Here is a 15099-nt window from a genome sequence, read left to right as displayed (position 1 = left end):
ACAGCATGAAGCTTATTTCTTTAAGTAACCCATCCCAAGGAAAATATTTTTCAACTTTCAGATACCTAGTAAACTACAGCAGAATCCAAACTACTTAACAAAATTTAATTCAAATTCACAAACTTTATAATATGTATGGTATGCCATATACCATACAATTACTAAGAACTGTAATTGTCTCATTTATCCCAAACTAGCTTCAAACTCCTTACATAGCCAAGGATGACCTTGAATTTCTGATCCTCCTGTCTCTACTTCCTGAGTTATTGGATTACAGATATGTGCCACCATGCCCAGTTTATGCAGTGCTGGAAACTGAAACCCAGAGCCTCATGCAAGCTAGGTAAGTGGTCTAACAACTGAGCCAATCCCCAGCACAGTTTGGAAATGAGTGGCTTTATGTACTATTCAAATATCTTGGTCAATATAACTAGAGCAAGGCTATAACAGACAGAGTTCTGAGGACCAGATCAGCAGGTATTTATTTGCTCCCTTTGGAGCACACCAATGAGTAATGGTTTTGGTTAAAAACAGCATGGATCCAGATTCCCAGTTATTGTTCTGAGACTGTCCTTTTTAGTTATAAAATCTAGAAGGCAAACTGCCAGCTAGATTTTATTCTTCTTAAAAATGGTAAAAATGAGGATAAATAAAAGATTAAAGAGAGCCAGGTGGTGGTGGTGGTGTAGTATGAAGAGAGGCCGCTTGTTTGTTTCTGGCTGTCCAGAACCGAAATAATCACACAGAAACCATATTAATTAAATCAGTGCTTGGCCCATTAGCTCTAGCTTCTTATTGGCTAACTCTTACATATTAATTTAACCCATTTATATTAATCTTTGTATCACCACGTGACTGTGGCTTACCAGCTGAAGTTCCAGCGTCTGTCTCTGGCAGGGCTACATGGCTTCTCTCTAACTCTGCCTCCTTTCTCCCAGCATTCAGTTAGTTTTCCCCACCTACCTAAGTTCTGCCCTATCAACAGGCCAAACCAGTTTCTTTATTCACCAATGGTAATCACAGCATACAGAGGGGAATTCCACATGACCTCCCCTTTTCTGTTTAAATAAAAAGGAAAATTTTAACTTTAACATGGTAAATTTACATAAAACAAAACAAGTATCAAGCAAGAATTACAGTTACAATATTTATATCTACTTTATCTCTTATCATAACTAAAAAAACTATCTTATTTCTGTCTATTCTTCAACTCCATCAAAGACTCCAGAAGGGGGCTGGAGAGATGGCTCAGAGGTTAAGAGCACTGACTACTCTTCCAGAGGTCCTGAGTTCAATTCCCAGCAACCACATGGTGGCTCACAACCATCTGTAATGAGAGCTGGTGCCCTCTTCTGACATGCAAGCATACAGGGAAGGAATGTTGTATACATAATAAATAAATAAATCTTTAAAAAAAAAAAAAAAAAAGACTCCAGAAGGATAAAATATTACTTAAGTAAATAGGAAGTACATTATAAGCAACTTCCAAAACTCTAGAATTGACAGAGAGAAACATTTCAGTGCCTGGACAGTCACCCAAAGTTCTTCTGTACCATTGGGGCATCCATCTTCATCCTACAGGCTCATAGTATCCAGCAGACTTTTCCATGAAGCAGTAAACTTCAAAGACAGTTTCACCTATATTGGCAGCTTGTCTGTCACATTTTTCTTGTCCTACAGAATATTTGGCAGACTTTTTTAGGAAGCAGGAACCCTGAAGGATCATCTCACCTTTAGACAATTTTCGCAGTCATCTCTCTGTAGGTACTGCATGTCAGGTTAAGCAGTCCAGGCAAGAGCAGTTTCTTGCCCAAATGGCTTGCAAACTCCATAAGGAGCCTCTTCAATGCCCATCTTTCTCTTGAAGTAACTGGTGCTGCCAGGAGCAGATGTGTCTCATTGTCATGAAAAGTCCTAAGTTCTTAAAACATTTAAATGCCATATTCTGAAGGTGTCTGAAAGATTTGAAGAATACCTAACTGAAATATATCTCTATATATCTAGAAGACCTAACTAACATGACTACAAGCTTAACTATTATAAATAACTATCTATTAACCTATAATTCTTAATTATACATTCATAAAACCTTAACCAAGAGCAGAAATATACATACATATAACAAAATTGACCTTAAATTTGTATCAATAAACCAAGATCCATACCAATGCAAATATCTATAGCATGGTGGTGCAAGTCTTTAATCCCAGTACTCGGGAGGCAGAGGCAGGTGGATCTCTGTGAGTTCAAGGCCAGCTCTGAGATCTACAGAGCTAGTTCCAGAACAGCCAGAAATACACAGAGAAACCCTGTCTTGTAAGGAAAAAAAAAAAGATTAAAGAGGGATCTTTAATCTTGGATATTACCTCCAAAGGCCGAGGCCATGCCCAAACATGAGACATTTGCAAGGAGGAAAAATAAGATCTCATTCAAACTGTCCCTGATAACCAATCTTCCAACAAACTTCAACAATGGGTAGCCTCGACACGGTGAAAACAAATTACGACCGGGAGGTGGTGGCCACGCCTTTAATCCCAGCATTCCGGAGGCAGAGGCAGGTGGATCTCTGTGAGTTTAAGGCCAGCCTGGTCTACAATTGCTAGTTCCAGAACAGGCTCCAAAGCCACAGAGAAACCCTGTCTCGAAAAAAAAAAATTACAACCACTCCTATCTTCCTTCACAAAGATCCCAGAGAAGAAAATAGACATACAAAGTACTACATTTATATCAGAAAGGCATACAAAGTATCCTGGGTTTAATAAAGAGAACTCTGTAGTAGTTTATTTCTTACGTTCATTTGGACATTTTATATTTTGTTATCTTAGTATTTCACCATTTTTTATAAACAGTAAAAAAAAAAAAAACCATATAAGATATCTTTTTCCTCCTCAAGAGCCTGACAGCCAGAGCTGCTGGGTTTCCTGAGAATCATTTCCCACAGATAATTACGCACCAGAATGTCCTCATGAAGCCGCTCTGCAATGTGACTCAAAGGCCACTCATCAGGGAACCAAAGGCCCTATAGAGAACTTAGTCCAAGTTCTGTGAAGACCTAGAAAACCACTCCCTTCAACGAGGCCTCATTCCTTGGACAAACAGCAGAAATTTGTTGGGGAGTTTTGTTATTTGTTTCAGGGTTCTGGAGATAGGGGTAGCAGTCTATAGCCTGGGCTGGCCTTAAACTCATAGCAATCCTCTTGTCTCAGCCTCCAAAGTTGTGGGATTACCAACATGATCCACCATGTCTGGGAACAAAATTCTATTTTGCTTTGTTCTGTTTGGTCTTGTTCGGACACAGAGCCCAAAACTGACCTTCAATTCTCTATGTAACTTAGGATGGTCGTTAAACTTCTGCTTCTCTTCTAGTGTTCTGTCTCCCGAGCTCTGAAAACAGAGGTAGTGAACATCATGCTCAGCTAAGAGCAGAAATTCTCAGCATAATAGCCCCACATTTCTCTAGAGCACATAAGTAGAACTCAGGAGCCTTTATGCTTGGAAGGAAAAGAAATTGCAGCTCCATTTCTTGTTTGTTTTCTTTTTGTTTCTTTCTTATTTGTTTGTCTAAATGTTTACTTGTTTCTCTGTGTAGTCCTGGTTGTGCTAAAACTTGCTCTGTAGACAAGGCTGACCTCAAACACAGAGATCCACCTGCTTCTGCCTCCCAAGTGCTGAACACGACTATGTCCAACTTGTTTTCTTTTTTAAAGGTTTACTTGTTTTGTTTTTTCTTTTTTTAAAGTTTTTTAAATCTATTTATTTATTATGTATACAGTATTCTGTCTGCATGTATGCTTGCAGGCCAGAAGAGGGGACCAGACCTCATTACAGATGGTTGTGAGCCACCATGTGGTTGCTGGGAACTGAACTCTAGACTTTGGAAGAGCAGGCAGTGCTCTTAACCGCTGAGCCATCTCTCCAGCCCCTATTTATTTTATTTGTGTGTATGTTATGTACAAAATTCTATTTGCTGTGTACACGTGTACAAGAATGTACATCTGAGTGTGTGTGTGTGTGATTCTGTGTGTGAGTGTGTGTGTGTATGTGTGTGTGTGTGTGAGAGAGAGAGAGAGAGAGAGAGCATCAGTTGAGAGAGAGAGAGAGAGAGAGAGAGAGAGAGAGAGCATCAGTTGCCCTCTTTTATGGCTCTCTGCCTATTAATTTGAGGCAAGATCTCTCCCTGAGCCTAGGACTTGAATGTTCTTAGAAAGCCCCAACAACTCTCCTATCCACCTCCTTGAAGCTGGTGTTACAGGTATGCTTGGAGCACTCAGCTTATTAACTGGGTGCTGGGATCCAAATGCCAGACCTCATGGTTTTGAATCAAGTATTCTTAACTACTAAGCCCTGTTTTACTTTGTTCTGTTTTTGACACAGGGTCTTACTACACAGTTATTTTGAAAGAACTCATTTTGAAAACAAGGCTAGACTAAAACTTTTTTTAAATTTATTTTAACAGTGTGTGTGCGTGTGCATGTGTGTACAGAGATGAATATGAGCCATGAGTATGAGTTAGTCAGAAGCACTGGATCCCCTCGACTTTTATATGCAGTTGTGAGCCACCTAATGTGGGTGCTGGGAAGTGAACACTGGTCCTCTAAAAGAGCAGCACATACTCTCTTTTTTTTTTCCTTTTTTCTTTTTTTTTTTTGTTTGTTTTGTTTTGTTTTGTTTTTGTTTTTCAAGACAGGGTTTCTCTGTGTAACAGCCTTAGCTGTCCCAAAACTAGCTCTTATAGGCCAGGCTGGCCTCAAACTCACAAAGATCTACCTGTGATGGGGAATCTCCTTCAGCCAATGGCCTTTGAGAGACTAGACCAGGTTGGGTGTGGCTTTTGGGTACTAAAAAGCCACAGTCCTGACCACTCACCCCTTCTTCTTCCCTTGCACCACACCTGGATGCAGGACCCTGTTCCTATTTCCTCATTGTGATCCATGAGCTTCCCTTTTATTTTTTATTTTTTTGATTTATTTATTTATTAAGCATACAATGTACTGCTGGCATGGAAGGCACCAGCTCTCATTACAGATGACTGAGCCACTATGTGGTTGCTGGGAATTGAACTCAGGACCTCTGGAAGATCAGCCAGTGCTCTTAACTGCTGAGCCATCTCTCCAGCCCGAGTTTCCCTTTTAATAAAAAATAAATAAATAATAAATAAATAAATAAATAAACCTTAGTATACCCTATTCAGAGCTAGTGTGGGATTATTTGATCTGCATTCCCTCCATCTGATGCAGTCTGCTTTATGCCTGCCTCTGTCTACTGAATGCTGGAACTGGGATTGAAGGCATGTGCCACCACCACTTGGCTAAAAGCAGCACATGCTCTTAACTGCTGAGCTATCTCTCTAGCCCTCAGCCTCAAATGTTTGATGAGCATCCTGCCTCTTCCTACCCAGCCTTCATCATCATTTCAATACTCTCTTACTGCAAGTTAGTATTTCTTTCAAATATATGTGTATGTGCACTATATATGCAATCAACTACAATATTAACAGTACCTATAGTTTTTGTCACCAACCAAAATCATAGATATTATCATATAATATTACATTATTATAGATATCTTAAAATAGTATTTACATTTATCATCACATTAAAGTTATGCTAATTATGACAGTAGCAATGGTCACACTTGACTACATTCTTCCTATCTACAGTGCTCCCATGAGACAGCCAGCCAGCAGAGAAGCACCTGTCTAGTTTACCCAACCACCTGACGGTGAGATTCCATATGTTCACACTGGTCACCCAGATATCCACAACACCCTCTTTCCTTCAGTGCTCTCCGGTCACCTTAGCCTAGTACAGCCTATACTGATCTTTCTCCCTTCGCCTACACAGTCTATACTATTAGTCTGTGCATTATGTTGTTCTTAATATTACCTAAATAAATCCAGGCATGGTGGTAAAAACATGCCTGTAACCTGAACACTTGGGAGAGATATAGTGGCTGGAAATCAGCTCAAAGTTATCCTCGGTTACACAGTAAACTCAAGGCCAGCCTGGGCTACATGAAACTCTACCTCAAAAAAAAAAAAAATTAGGCTCCAGCTCATTGGGTAGCTCCATCTATAGTACAAGCAAGAAGTAAACTGTCATTATTCTGACTCACACACTGAATAGCTAAGTCTGAATCTTTGGCTCAAATGTCCTGGTCTAGGTTCTCAACCAATAGCCTACTATGAGACTTACAGCTAATGCCTCTCTGGGAATCATTTCCTCACACATAAAAACAAGTAGGTTGAGCTTGTTTCCATCTCTCAACTCTTAAATCAAGCAACCACTTTTTATCTCCCCAAGATCTGAGAAAAAAGCTTTGGGGAAAACTCTAAAGCCTCCCCCAGTTCTCCCAGGCAAGGTTAGTCACTTGGTCCCTGGACTTCCCACAGCTTTCTGTATGAATGTATATTCGTACACACACACACAAACACACACCACCTCTACTGTGACTTTTGCAAGATAACTTACTACCTAAGGTAGTGCTAAGGAAATGAGCCAGAATCCTGAATCCAAACCCTGGTTCTCTTCACTGTCTGTGTAACATTGGGAAAGTTATTTAACCTCTCTTATTTAATTTACTGCCCTATAAAACAAGGATAACATCTATCACAGAAGCTGGCTGTAACAATTAAAATAAATTAAATTCATAATGACCCAGGAGTGGTGGCAAATGCATTTAATCCTAGCACTTGGGAGGTTGAGACAGGTGGATCTCTTAAAGTTCAAGACTAGCCAGGTCTACATGACAAGTCTAGGCTAGCCAGAGCTGCATGGAGATTGTAATCATTATTGCTAGACACCAGGTTCAAGCTTTAACTATGTCTCTAGTCCCTTCTCATTCCCTTGAGCACCCTATTTGCATTTTCCTGTGATCCACTTTTCACTACACAGTATTTATTTGTGTGCTTATTAACTGTCTCCCCAACAGAGTATAACTTCCATGAAGAAAGAAGACAACTCTTTCCTTCATCCTTAAATCCCCACAGAAAGTATACACAGTAACTGACCCAGAGAGGTCACTCAATCACTTGTTGAATAAATACCGTATGAGCTGGCACTGTTCAATGTTTGCTGAATCAATTAACCTAGCTAAAGGTGATTGTCAAAGCTGAGGCCTGGACAAATACGTTCAAGCTCCCCAGGATAGCTTGTCCCTCCTGCCAGCCCAGGGTATTAGCTTCTACCAAGCCCCACCCACCTGCTCTTGGCTCCAGCCCAGTTCCAGGAGCCACCCTCAGCTAAAATTAGCTTAGCTACCAAGATGGCCAGGCCATTTATAGCCTTGGAGGCAGCAGCGACTAATTGGGTGGGCTGGCTGGGCTGACCTGCCACTCCAAAGAGGCTGATTGAGAAGACAGCCCGCACTCTGCATAGATGCCTATCCTCCAGGACCTTATTCCAGCTAAACCAGTTTCTGATTAGAGACCCTCAAAACCATCTATCATGGCAGCCACAACTCCAGACTCGACCTGAGGTCTCTCACACAACAGACATTCCATAGAAAAACATCTGAGTTTCTGAAAGCAAGGACCCTAGAGTCTAGAGATTCCCAATATTCACTCTGAGTCAGCTTCAAAAATGTAGGCCCTAGAATAGCACAGCATATAGATCTGTCTATACAGATTTTGGGAGAAAATTACCTAATACAGCTAGGTGTTCAGGTATTTTTAAAAAGCAAAAAAGTGAAAGGAATGTTCTCTCCATTGTCCAATGAGAGCGCTGCAAGCTCAGCATTCAGAGATTTTGTTGGTCTGGTTGGTGGGTGGGTTGGTTTGGTTTTGGTGTTGAGTGAGGATCAAACCCAGGATATCATGTATACAAAACAAGCACTCTATCAACTGGGCTACCCATAACCTCAGCCTCCATGGTGAGAGTTTTGTTTTAGATATGTTTATTTTTATTTTATGTGTTTAAGTGTTTTGCCTGCACATATTTATGTGCACCATCTGCATGCTGGGTACCCTCAAAGGTCGTAAGAAGTTAGCAGAGCCCCTAGAACAGGAGTTACGGGTGGTTGTGAGCGACCATGTGAGCACTGAAAACGAAACCTAGATTCTCTACAGGAGCAATAAGTATTCTTAACAGCTGGGTCACCTTTCATCCCCAGTCAGGGTTGCTCTGGTTTGGTTTCTCGAGACAGGACTCCTGGGTGTAACAGCCCTGCCTGTCCTGGAACTCACTCTATAGACCAGCTGGCCTCGAACTCATAGAGATCCGCCTATCTCTGCCTCCTGGGTGCTGGGATTTAAAGCCGTGTGCCCCCACTGCCCAGCTGGGTTTTAACAGTTTGGTGTAGAAGCTATCATTGCAACCCCATCTCCACCATCACCATCACACCATGTCGCAAGTCATTAAGTATTTCTTTTCTTTCCTTTTCCTTTTTTCTTTCCTTTTCTTTTCTTTTTTCTTCCTTTGTCTTTAAGAGGTGCCGGTAATGGCACCCAGGATCTTTCATACTCTAACCAAGCACTTTACCACTGAGCTATACCCCTAGTGCACCATTAACTTTTATTTTTGAGGCAGTCTTCTCTATGTATTCCTATCACTGTGTAGACCAGGCTAGCCTAGAATTCACAGAAATTCAGCTTCCTCTGCCTCTGCCTCCTGAGCACTGGAACTAAAGACATGTGCCACCATACCTGACCACCATAAAGATTTTAATAAAATCCTTAGAATCAAATTTTATGACTAACCAAAATGAAATGGGTTACACATACATCCAAAATAGGGGGGGTGTAGAATTCTTTCATCAACACACTCTCCGAAAGAGAAAAAAAGCATCCTTCTTCTCAGACTCAGATATAGAGTCACCAGGACCTGCCTAATTGCCAGGAGGAGAGCAACATTGTCTAGGCCCCGCCTAGCACTCCTTTAGCAGGCTAGGACCTGAGAAGATGGAAGAAATCCAGGACTTAAGCCTCAGAGCACCTGCTTCAAATACCGAGCAAAGAACCCAGCCCCCCTTTCTGTCTCTTAATTTGGGGGTGTATACATGAATGATGTGCATTTGTGGGCACACTTACCATGATGCACAGACAGAAGTCAGAGGACAACTTTGTGGAGTCAGTTATTTCCTTGCACCTTCACCTGGGTTCCAGGGATTGAGTTTAGGTCACCAGAAATGCACAGCCAGAGCCTTGACTTGCTGAGCCAATGAGGATTAATACCCTCCCCTGAATTTTAATACAGCTGTGAGGTTTTGCAGAATAAGTCATGTAACTGTAAAATATAAGCTGTACAGAGCACATAAATTTACCAGTTACACTGAATCTGGTTGAGAAAAGTGGTAGCTAGCCAGATACAGTGTCTTGTGCCCTGTAGTCCAGCATTTAAGTTGTGGAGGCAGGAAGGTCAAGAGTTCAAAACCAGCTTCAGCTACTTCTAGACTACTGAAGACCCTATCTCAAAAGGAGAAGCAGGGGTGTGGGGTAGCTTTAACAAGTAAAATTCCTGTCTTCTGTGGATACAGAGGGGTTGGAAAGGCCACAAGAGTCCCTGCTATATAGACAATTTCTCCCCAAACCCTTTCGCAGAGTCAAGACTATGAGCCACTTCTTTGAAAAAAATAAGTCCCTGCCTGAGCCAAAGTTTCATAGTGAGCCAAGGAGACAAACTAAGAAAACAATACTGGTAGGACACTTAAATTCCCACGAAAACCTACATCCCAGCACCCAGAGTCTATAATTACTCCCTGGAATATAATTACTACAACAACGGAAGCCAGTTTCTGAACTAAGAGGAAATAAAGATGAAGAGAGAGGCCTTGGTGGCTTAATCGGAATAGCCAGTCCTCTAGAATAAGAGGTATGAGGAATGTCTCCATAAACTCAAGCCATGAAATAGATGTTCCTGGGGAATGCTAGGACGCTTCTCGACCTCAGGCAAAACACACACCCCATCAAAAGTCAATTTTCTAAAGGCTAGTGATTGCCTGAAACTCAAAGATGCATCCTTTTAGTTTAGGTCCAAAGTACAGAGCACCTTTCAAAAAGATTCATTTTAGGTCAAACATGCATATTCTGAAGTGAAAACAGAAGGATAAATTCTCAGTTAAAAACAAGGATGTCTGTTACTGGGAGAGCAGAAATGCTACTCAGGGCTACTTCACAGTTCAGCCAGTCCTTCCCTTCATAGTCCAGTGAGAAACAATAGTTAAGCTAAGCTTCAGAGGCCTGGGAGACTGCACTAACCTAACAGCAAGAGCCCAAATTCTATGCTCATGCAGACAGTCCTGGCATCATCTGAAAACCAGCCCTCGAAGCACCTAAAATCATACCCAAACCAGTCAAGGAAGTTGAGAAAGGGCAGTGTAAGAAAAAAACTACCACTAATGCAATCCATGGAACTCTTGGCCCACCATGACTTCTACTTTTCCTACTTGTATCAGCAGTTACCCGCTGAGACACACCCCAGCTATTCCTCTACCCTCAAGCCTTCAGGCCAGTGTTTAGGCAGATCATAGTGACAAGGAGTAAGAATGAGAACAAACATTCTTCTAAGCAATATGGGAAAATAATTGTATTTTTCAAAAGTTCCTTTCTACTGCAAGCATATATACCACAGCTACTGCTGCCGAACAAAGCTCCACAAGTATAGAAGGAACGTAAGGACAGATTAAAAATAATACCATGGAATCCTTACTCTCATCATTCAGAAGAAACAGATTAAGCCAACAAATGGTCCAGGATATTTTACTATGGAGAAGTCAAGAAAGGGCCATTTAACTCCCTTGCGATAAACAGGATTCCACCTTAGGACTTGCTTTGATATTCCACATAGGCAAACCCAAAAGAGTATCTACGGGAAAGAAGGGCTAGGATTCTCACGACGGTTAGAACACATTTGAACGCCCGGCTATAAGGAAACAGAGCCAGCCCAGCCCTGATCTTCCTGGCCCATCCCATGTGGCCAGCCCACCACCACCGCCCACCCCCTCTAGTGATGAAACTGGCTAAAAGCAATTTTAACACCTGGGAAGACTACTCTTCCGGACAAGACACCTTGCTGATCTGAAAAGTCCAGGTGCCCCAAAGGCTTCTCACTACCACCAAAACATCCCGAGGAGGGCTAAAGAAAGTCGTCGGGGAAATAGTAACATTAGGCATGACTGCTAGACAGAAAGAACTTCTTGGACGACTGAGAGTACACGGTGCTATGTGTGCATCCCCCACCAACCTCACGCGTGCGGAGATTCCAATTTGCCCACTCTGGGCCACTTAGTTTTGAGTCAGTCAAGCTTCCAGCCCAGTCCAGCCCGCAGCAGCAAGGCCTTACCTGCTTCAGCGGACTCCTCTGAAGTCGTCCCGGTGCCGGCTCCTGTATTCTTCTCGCTGTGACTATGGCTGAGGCTCTGGCCCTGATGCAGGAGGAGACCCCAAAGAAGCCACAGGGCAAGACGGGCGCACACATCCATGACTGTAGGTCTCAGTCAACATGCGCCTGATGTCGACACCTTTGGATCCCAGAAGCAAATCCCAGAGTCAGGGAATGAAGCCGACAATTCCCAGGCAAGATGCCTCGCGGCACCTCAGCTGCACAGCCACCTGCGGGCTTGCCTCCGACGACGACCGAAGGTCAAGCGCTCCAAGTTTGGGCGCAGAAGGACCAGAGCCTCCGGTCCAACAGTGGGTCCTGCCGGGGCTCCGGCGGCCTGAGCTCTAGCTGCTTCCGGAGAGTTTGGGTAGGGTGGCTGTGGGGCCGCTATCAGCTCCGCAGCCTGCTGCACCCCTGCGGGAGGAGGCGGGCAGGATCTCCCGCCCGCACCGAGGTGGGGGAGGGAGAGAAGGGAGAAGAGAGAGAAGGGGGGCACCTGACCTCGCCCCGCGGGCCAGCGGTGAACGGCAGCAGCTAGAGCTTCAGCGTGCGAACTGCAGGCCCCAGCGGACACGGATGGCTCCGGGATCCGAGGTCAACACCTCTGCCCGATCCCGTACCTCTGCGGCTGCCGGTGCCCCGGTGCAGCAGGCGGACGCGCACGGGCCAGGCCCGGGACATCGGCTCTCGGGAGGGCGGGAGGGCGGCGCGGGGCGGGCCCGAGGTGGGCGGAGGCGTGCTCTCCCGCCGGCCCGCCCCGCGCCGCCCGGCCCCCAGCGAAGCCCGGGCCCGCCCCAGAGCCGGCTTATCCCGGAATAACCTGTTGGAGACGGCAGGCCGGAGCCCACAGCAATCGGCGGGGTCTCGTGGGAACCCGGCCTGCGCTGCTGGCGGTCAAGACCGCGGCCCCGCGCCAAGGATGGGGCGTCGGCCTCTGCCGTGCGCACCCCAGCCTCCCGCTCTAACGCCCGCCCGCGGGCGAGCCCCTGACACGCAGTTGCTCAGGTAACTCAGGCCTGCGACGGAGGTGACAGCGACTGCCCTGCCCGGATCCCTGCGCCGCGGCACTGCTCCCCGGGCTCCACTGTAAAGCCAGGTTGCACAAAAACCTGGCACCACGATAACCGACCGGGAGCCGCCTGAGGGGACTACGGTCCCGCCGGGCTCGGCCCAGGGGCACGCTCCCAGCCCCCAATTCCCGACTCCCGGGCTCCGCCCTTTCGACGCGCCTCGTAACCAATCGGCTTCCGCCTTTCTGCGGCTCTGGAACCCGCGCGTCTAGTCTCCCGTACGCAGCGGTCCCTGGTGGCCACATCTAAGTACTGCAGGCCGGACTAGCTTCTAGGTGGCCATGACCCTTACTAGAGAAGAGGAGCCCCCAGCCAAGCCCATTGGAGCTGCAAGTGTTTACAGAAGAAATTGTACCGAAAAGCACAATGAAATGTCCATCCCACTGTAGGTAATATTTCACCCGCAGGTAGCCTAAAAGGTCCGTCTACATTCCTAACACACTGATCTATGTCAGATGCCCTTGCGTGGCTCTTGCAACACGTTTTCCTACCCGTTCCTCAAGCCCCCACCCTCTTGAGGTTTATCAGTTAAAGCCTGTGGCCAGTTCTTCACTCTCTCTCCCCCATCTCTGATTCAGTTAGAGGAGGTGGCAGCGACTTGAGAATGCGTGTCCCCAAAACAGAACCCCGCCCGGGCTTCCTTCAACAAAGCCTATACTTCCTGTTCTCTTCTCAAGCTTACCGTCAGCAGAACTTCACTGAAACCTCGTGCCCTACCTCCGTCCTTGGCACCGGAGGCAGGAGACTGGATTAGACCCAGTCCCTCTTCTGACAGTGATAAACCAGCTTCTGTTCTAAGCAGGCCCTTTGAAGACCAGAACACGGATTTGCCCAACAGCTGTCTGGCTTAAGGGTTAGGCTGTTGATATAAAAATACACGTCCGACGCCATCTGCTACCACTCTCCCCACTTTTCAAAGCTCCCACCACACTAGTCTTTTTCTTTTCTTTCTTTCTTTTGTGTGTGTGTGTATTGTGTGTGTGTGTGTGTGTGTGTGTGTGTGTGTGTACTTTAGTGGGTCAAACACAGAACCTCAGACAAGCTGAATAACTGCTCTACAATCCATGGGCCTTCAGGAAGTTTCCAAACACATCAAACAGGCTTCAGAGCCCTTGAGTCTGTTGTTTCTTCTACCTGAAACCCTCCTCACCCTACTTCCCCCACACCCACCCCACCAATAAAGTTAACCTCTTCTTAGTCTAGCTATGCTTGAATGGCTCCTTAGATAGGCCAACCTAGTCCAGTGGTGGTGGCTCACGCCTTTAAATCCCAGCACTTGGGGAGCAGAGGCAGGAGGATCCAAGGCCTGGTCTAAAAATGAGTTCCAGGACTCTTGTCTAGAAAAACCAAAAAAAAAAGCCAACCTAAAGCCAACAAGAGGACCAAGGTGACCTGAATTCCAGTCCTACAACCCACATCCTAGGAGAACTGACCCCCACAAGCTGTTCTTAACCTCCACATATGCCACAAGTAAATGTAAAATATCTTTTAAAAGAAACCGCTACCAGTCAGGCAGAGATGGCACACACCTTCAATCCCAGCACCCAGGAGGCAGATGCAAGCAGATCTGTGGGTTCAAGACCAACCTGGTCTATAGAGCGAGTTCCAGGACAGCCAGGGCTACACAGAGAAACCCTGTCTCAAAACAAAATAAAAGGAAAGGAAAGAAAGAAACTGCTACCTGAATCACACTTCAGAATCAGTCTGCGCCGAGTTAGACCATAAACATATGTGCCCCTCCCACTACAGTTGTGACTGTGAGTCCCAGAGGGCATTGTCCCTGTGCACCCTGCACATCATAAATACTTAATAAAGCTTGCTGGTAAATGTTAGTTCATTTGATCACTCAAATATTTATTGAGTGACAGCTGTGTGCTGGAAAATTGGCCAGAACAAAAGGCAAACCCCTGACCTAGATTCTACTATGTTCCGAGCCAGATCTCAAACTCAAGTGGCAAAAATGAACAAGTATGTAGGATAACTGAGTGACTAGGTAGTAGTAATAGGGAGTGGTGGGGCTACAGATTCGAAAGCAGTCAAAAAAATTCCATTCATACACACACATACACACACACACACACACACACTCATTCTAGATATGCTCAGAAAGGTTTAGCAATCCTTGTCTGGAATGCATTAGTAATGGCGCTCCCTGGTGTCCAAATAGGAAGTAAAGTTGTTACTGAGAAATGACTGTTCTGGCTGCTTAACTCTGTTTCTCCAAACAGAATCAACCCCCATCCCAGAACTGCTTCTTGAACTGTTTTTTTAAAGATTTATTTTTATTTGATTATATATCTGTACTGTGTGCTTCTGTATGTATGCCACATGTGTGTTGGTGCCTGCAGAGGCCAAAAGAGGGAATCATATCGCCTGGAGCTGGATCACAGGAAGTTATGAGCCACCCAGTGTGGGTGCTGAGAACTGAACTCTGGGCCCCCACAAGAGCAGTAAATGTTCTTAACCACTGAGCCATCTCTCCAGCCTCTAATACATGGTGAGTGTGTGTGTCTGTGTGTGCGCACACACACACGCATGCACCCTGTGTGTATACTCACCCACGGGAGCCATGGTATACCTGTGAAGGTCAGAAGACAACTTTTGGGAGTTAGTTCTCACCTCCTATTGTGTTGATTCTGGAGACTGAACTCACTTGGCAGACCAAGCTAGTCTTAGACTCATGAAGATCTGCCTGCCTGTGCCTCCAAGCTCCT

The 15099-nt window shown here is 45.1% G+C and overlaps 1 protein-coding gene across 2 annotated transcripts in view; it reads right to left on the bottom strand.

Annotated features, from left to right (window-relative positions):
- Stim1 (stromal interaction molecule 1) overlaps positions 1-12006 on the bottom strand; it is a 191299-nt gene extending 179293 nt beyond the window's left edge. For both annotated transcript variants that reach the window (XM_038329554.2, XM_038329563.2), the window contains exon 1: positions 11277-12006. In XM_038329554.2, the coding sequence (XP_038185482.1) occupies positions 11277-11415 (139 nt within the window). In that variant the 5' untranslated portion in view covers positions 11416-12006. The remainder of the gene's footprint in view (positions 1-11276) is intronic.
- Between the last annotated feature and the right edge of the window lie 3093 nt (positions 12007-15099).

Source organism: Arvicola amphibius, chromosome 1 (assembly GCF_903992535.2).
Source record: "Arvicola amphibius chromosome 1, mArvAmp1.2, whole genome shotgun sequence".
Taxonomy (NCBI): Eukaryota; Metazoa; Chordata; class Mammalia; order Rodentia; family Cricetidae; genus Arvicola; species Arvicola amphibius.
Note: the sequence above shows the minus strand (reverse complement) of the source record. Positions and strands in the feature narration are given on the sequence as shown.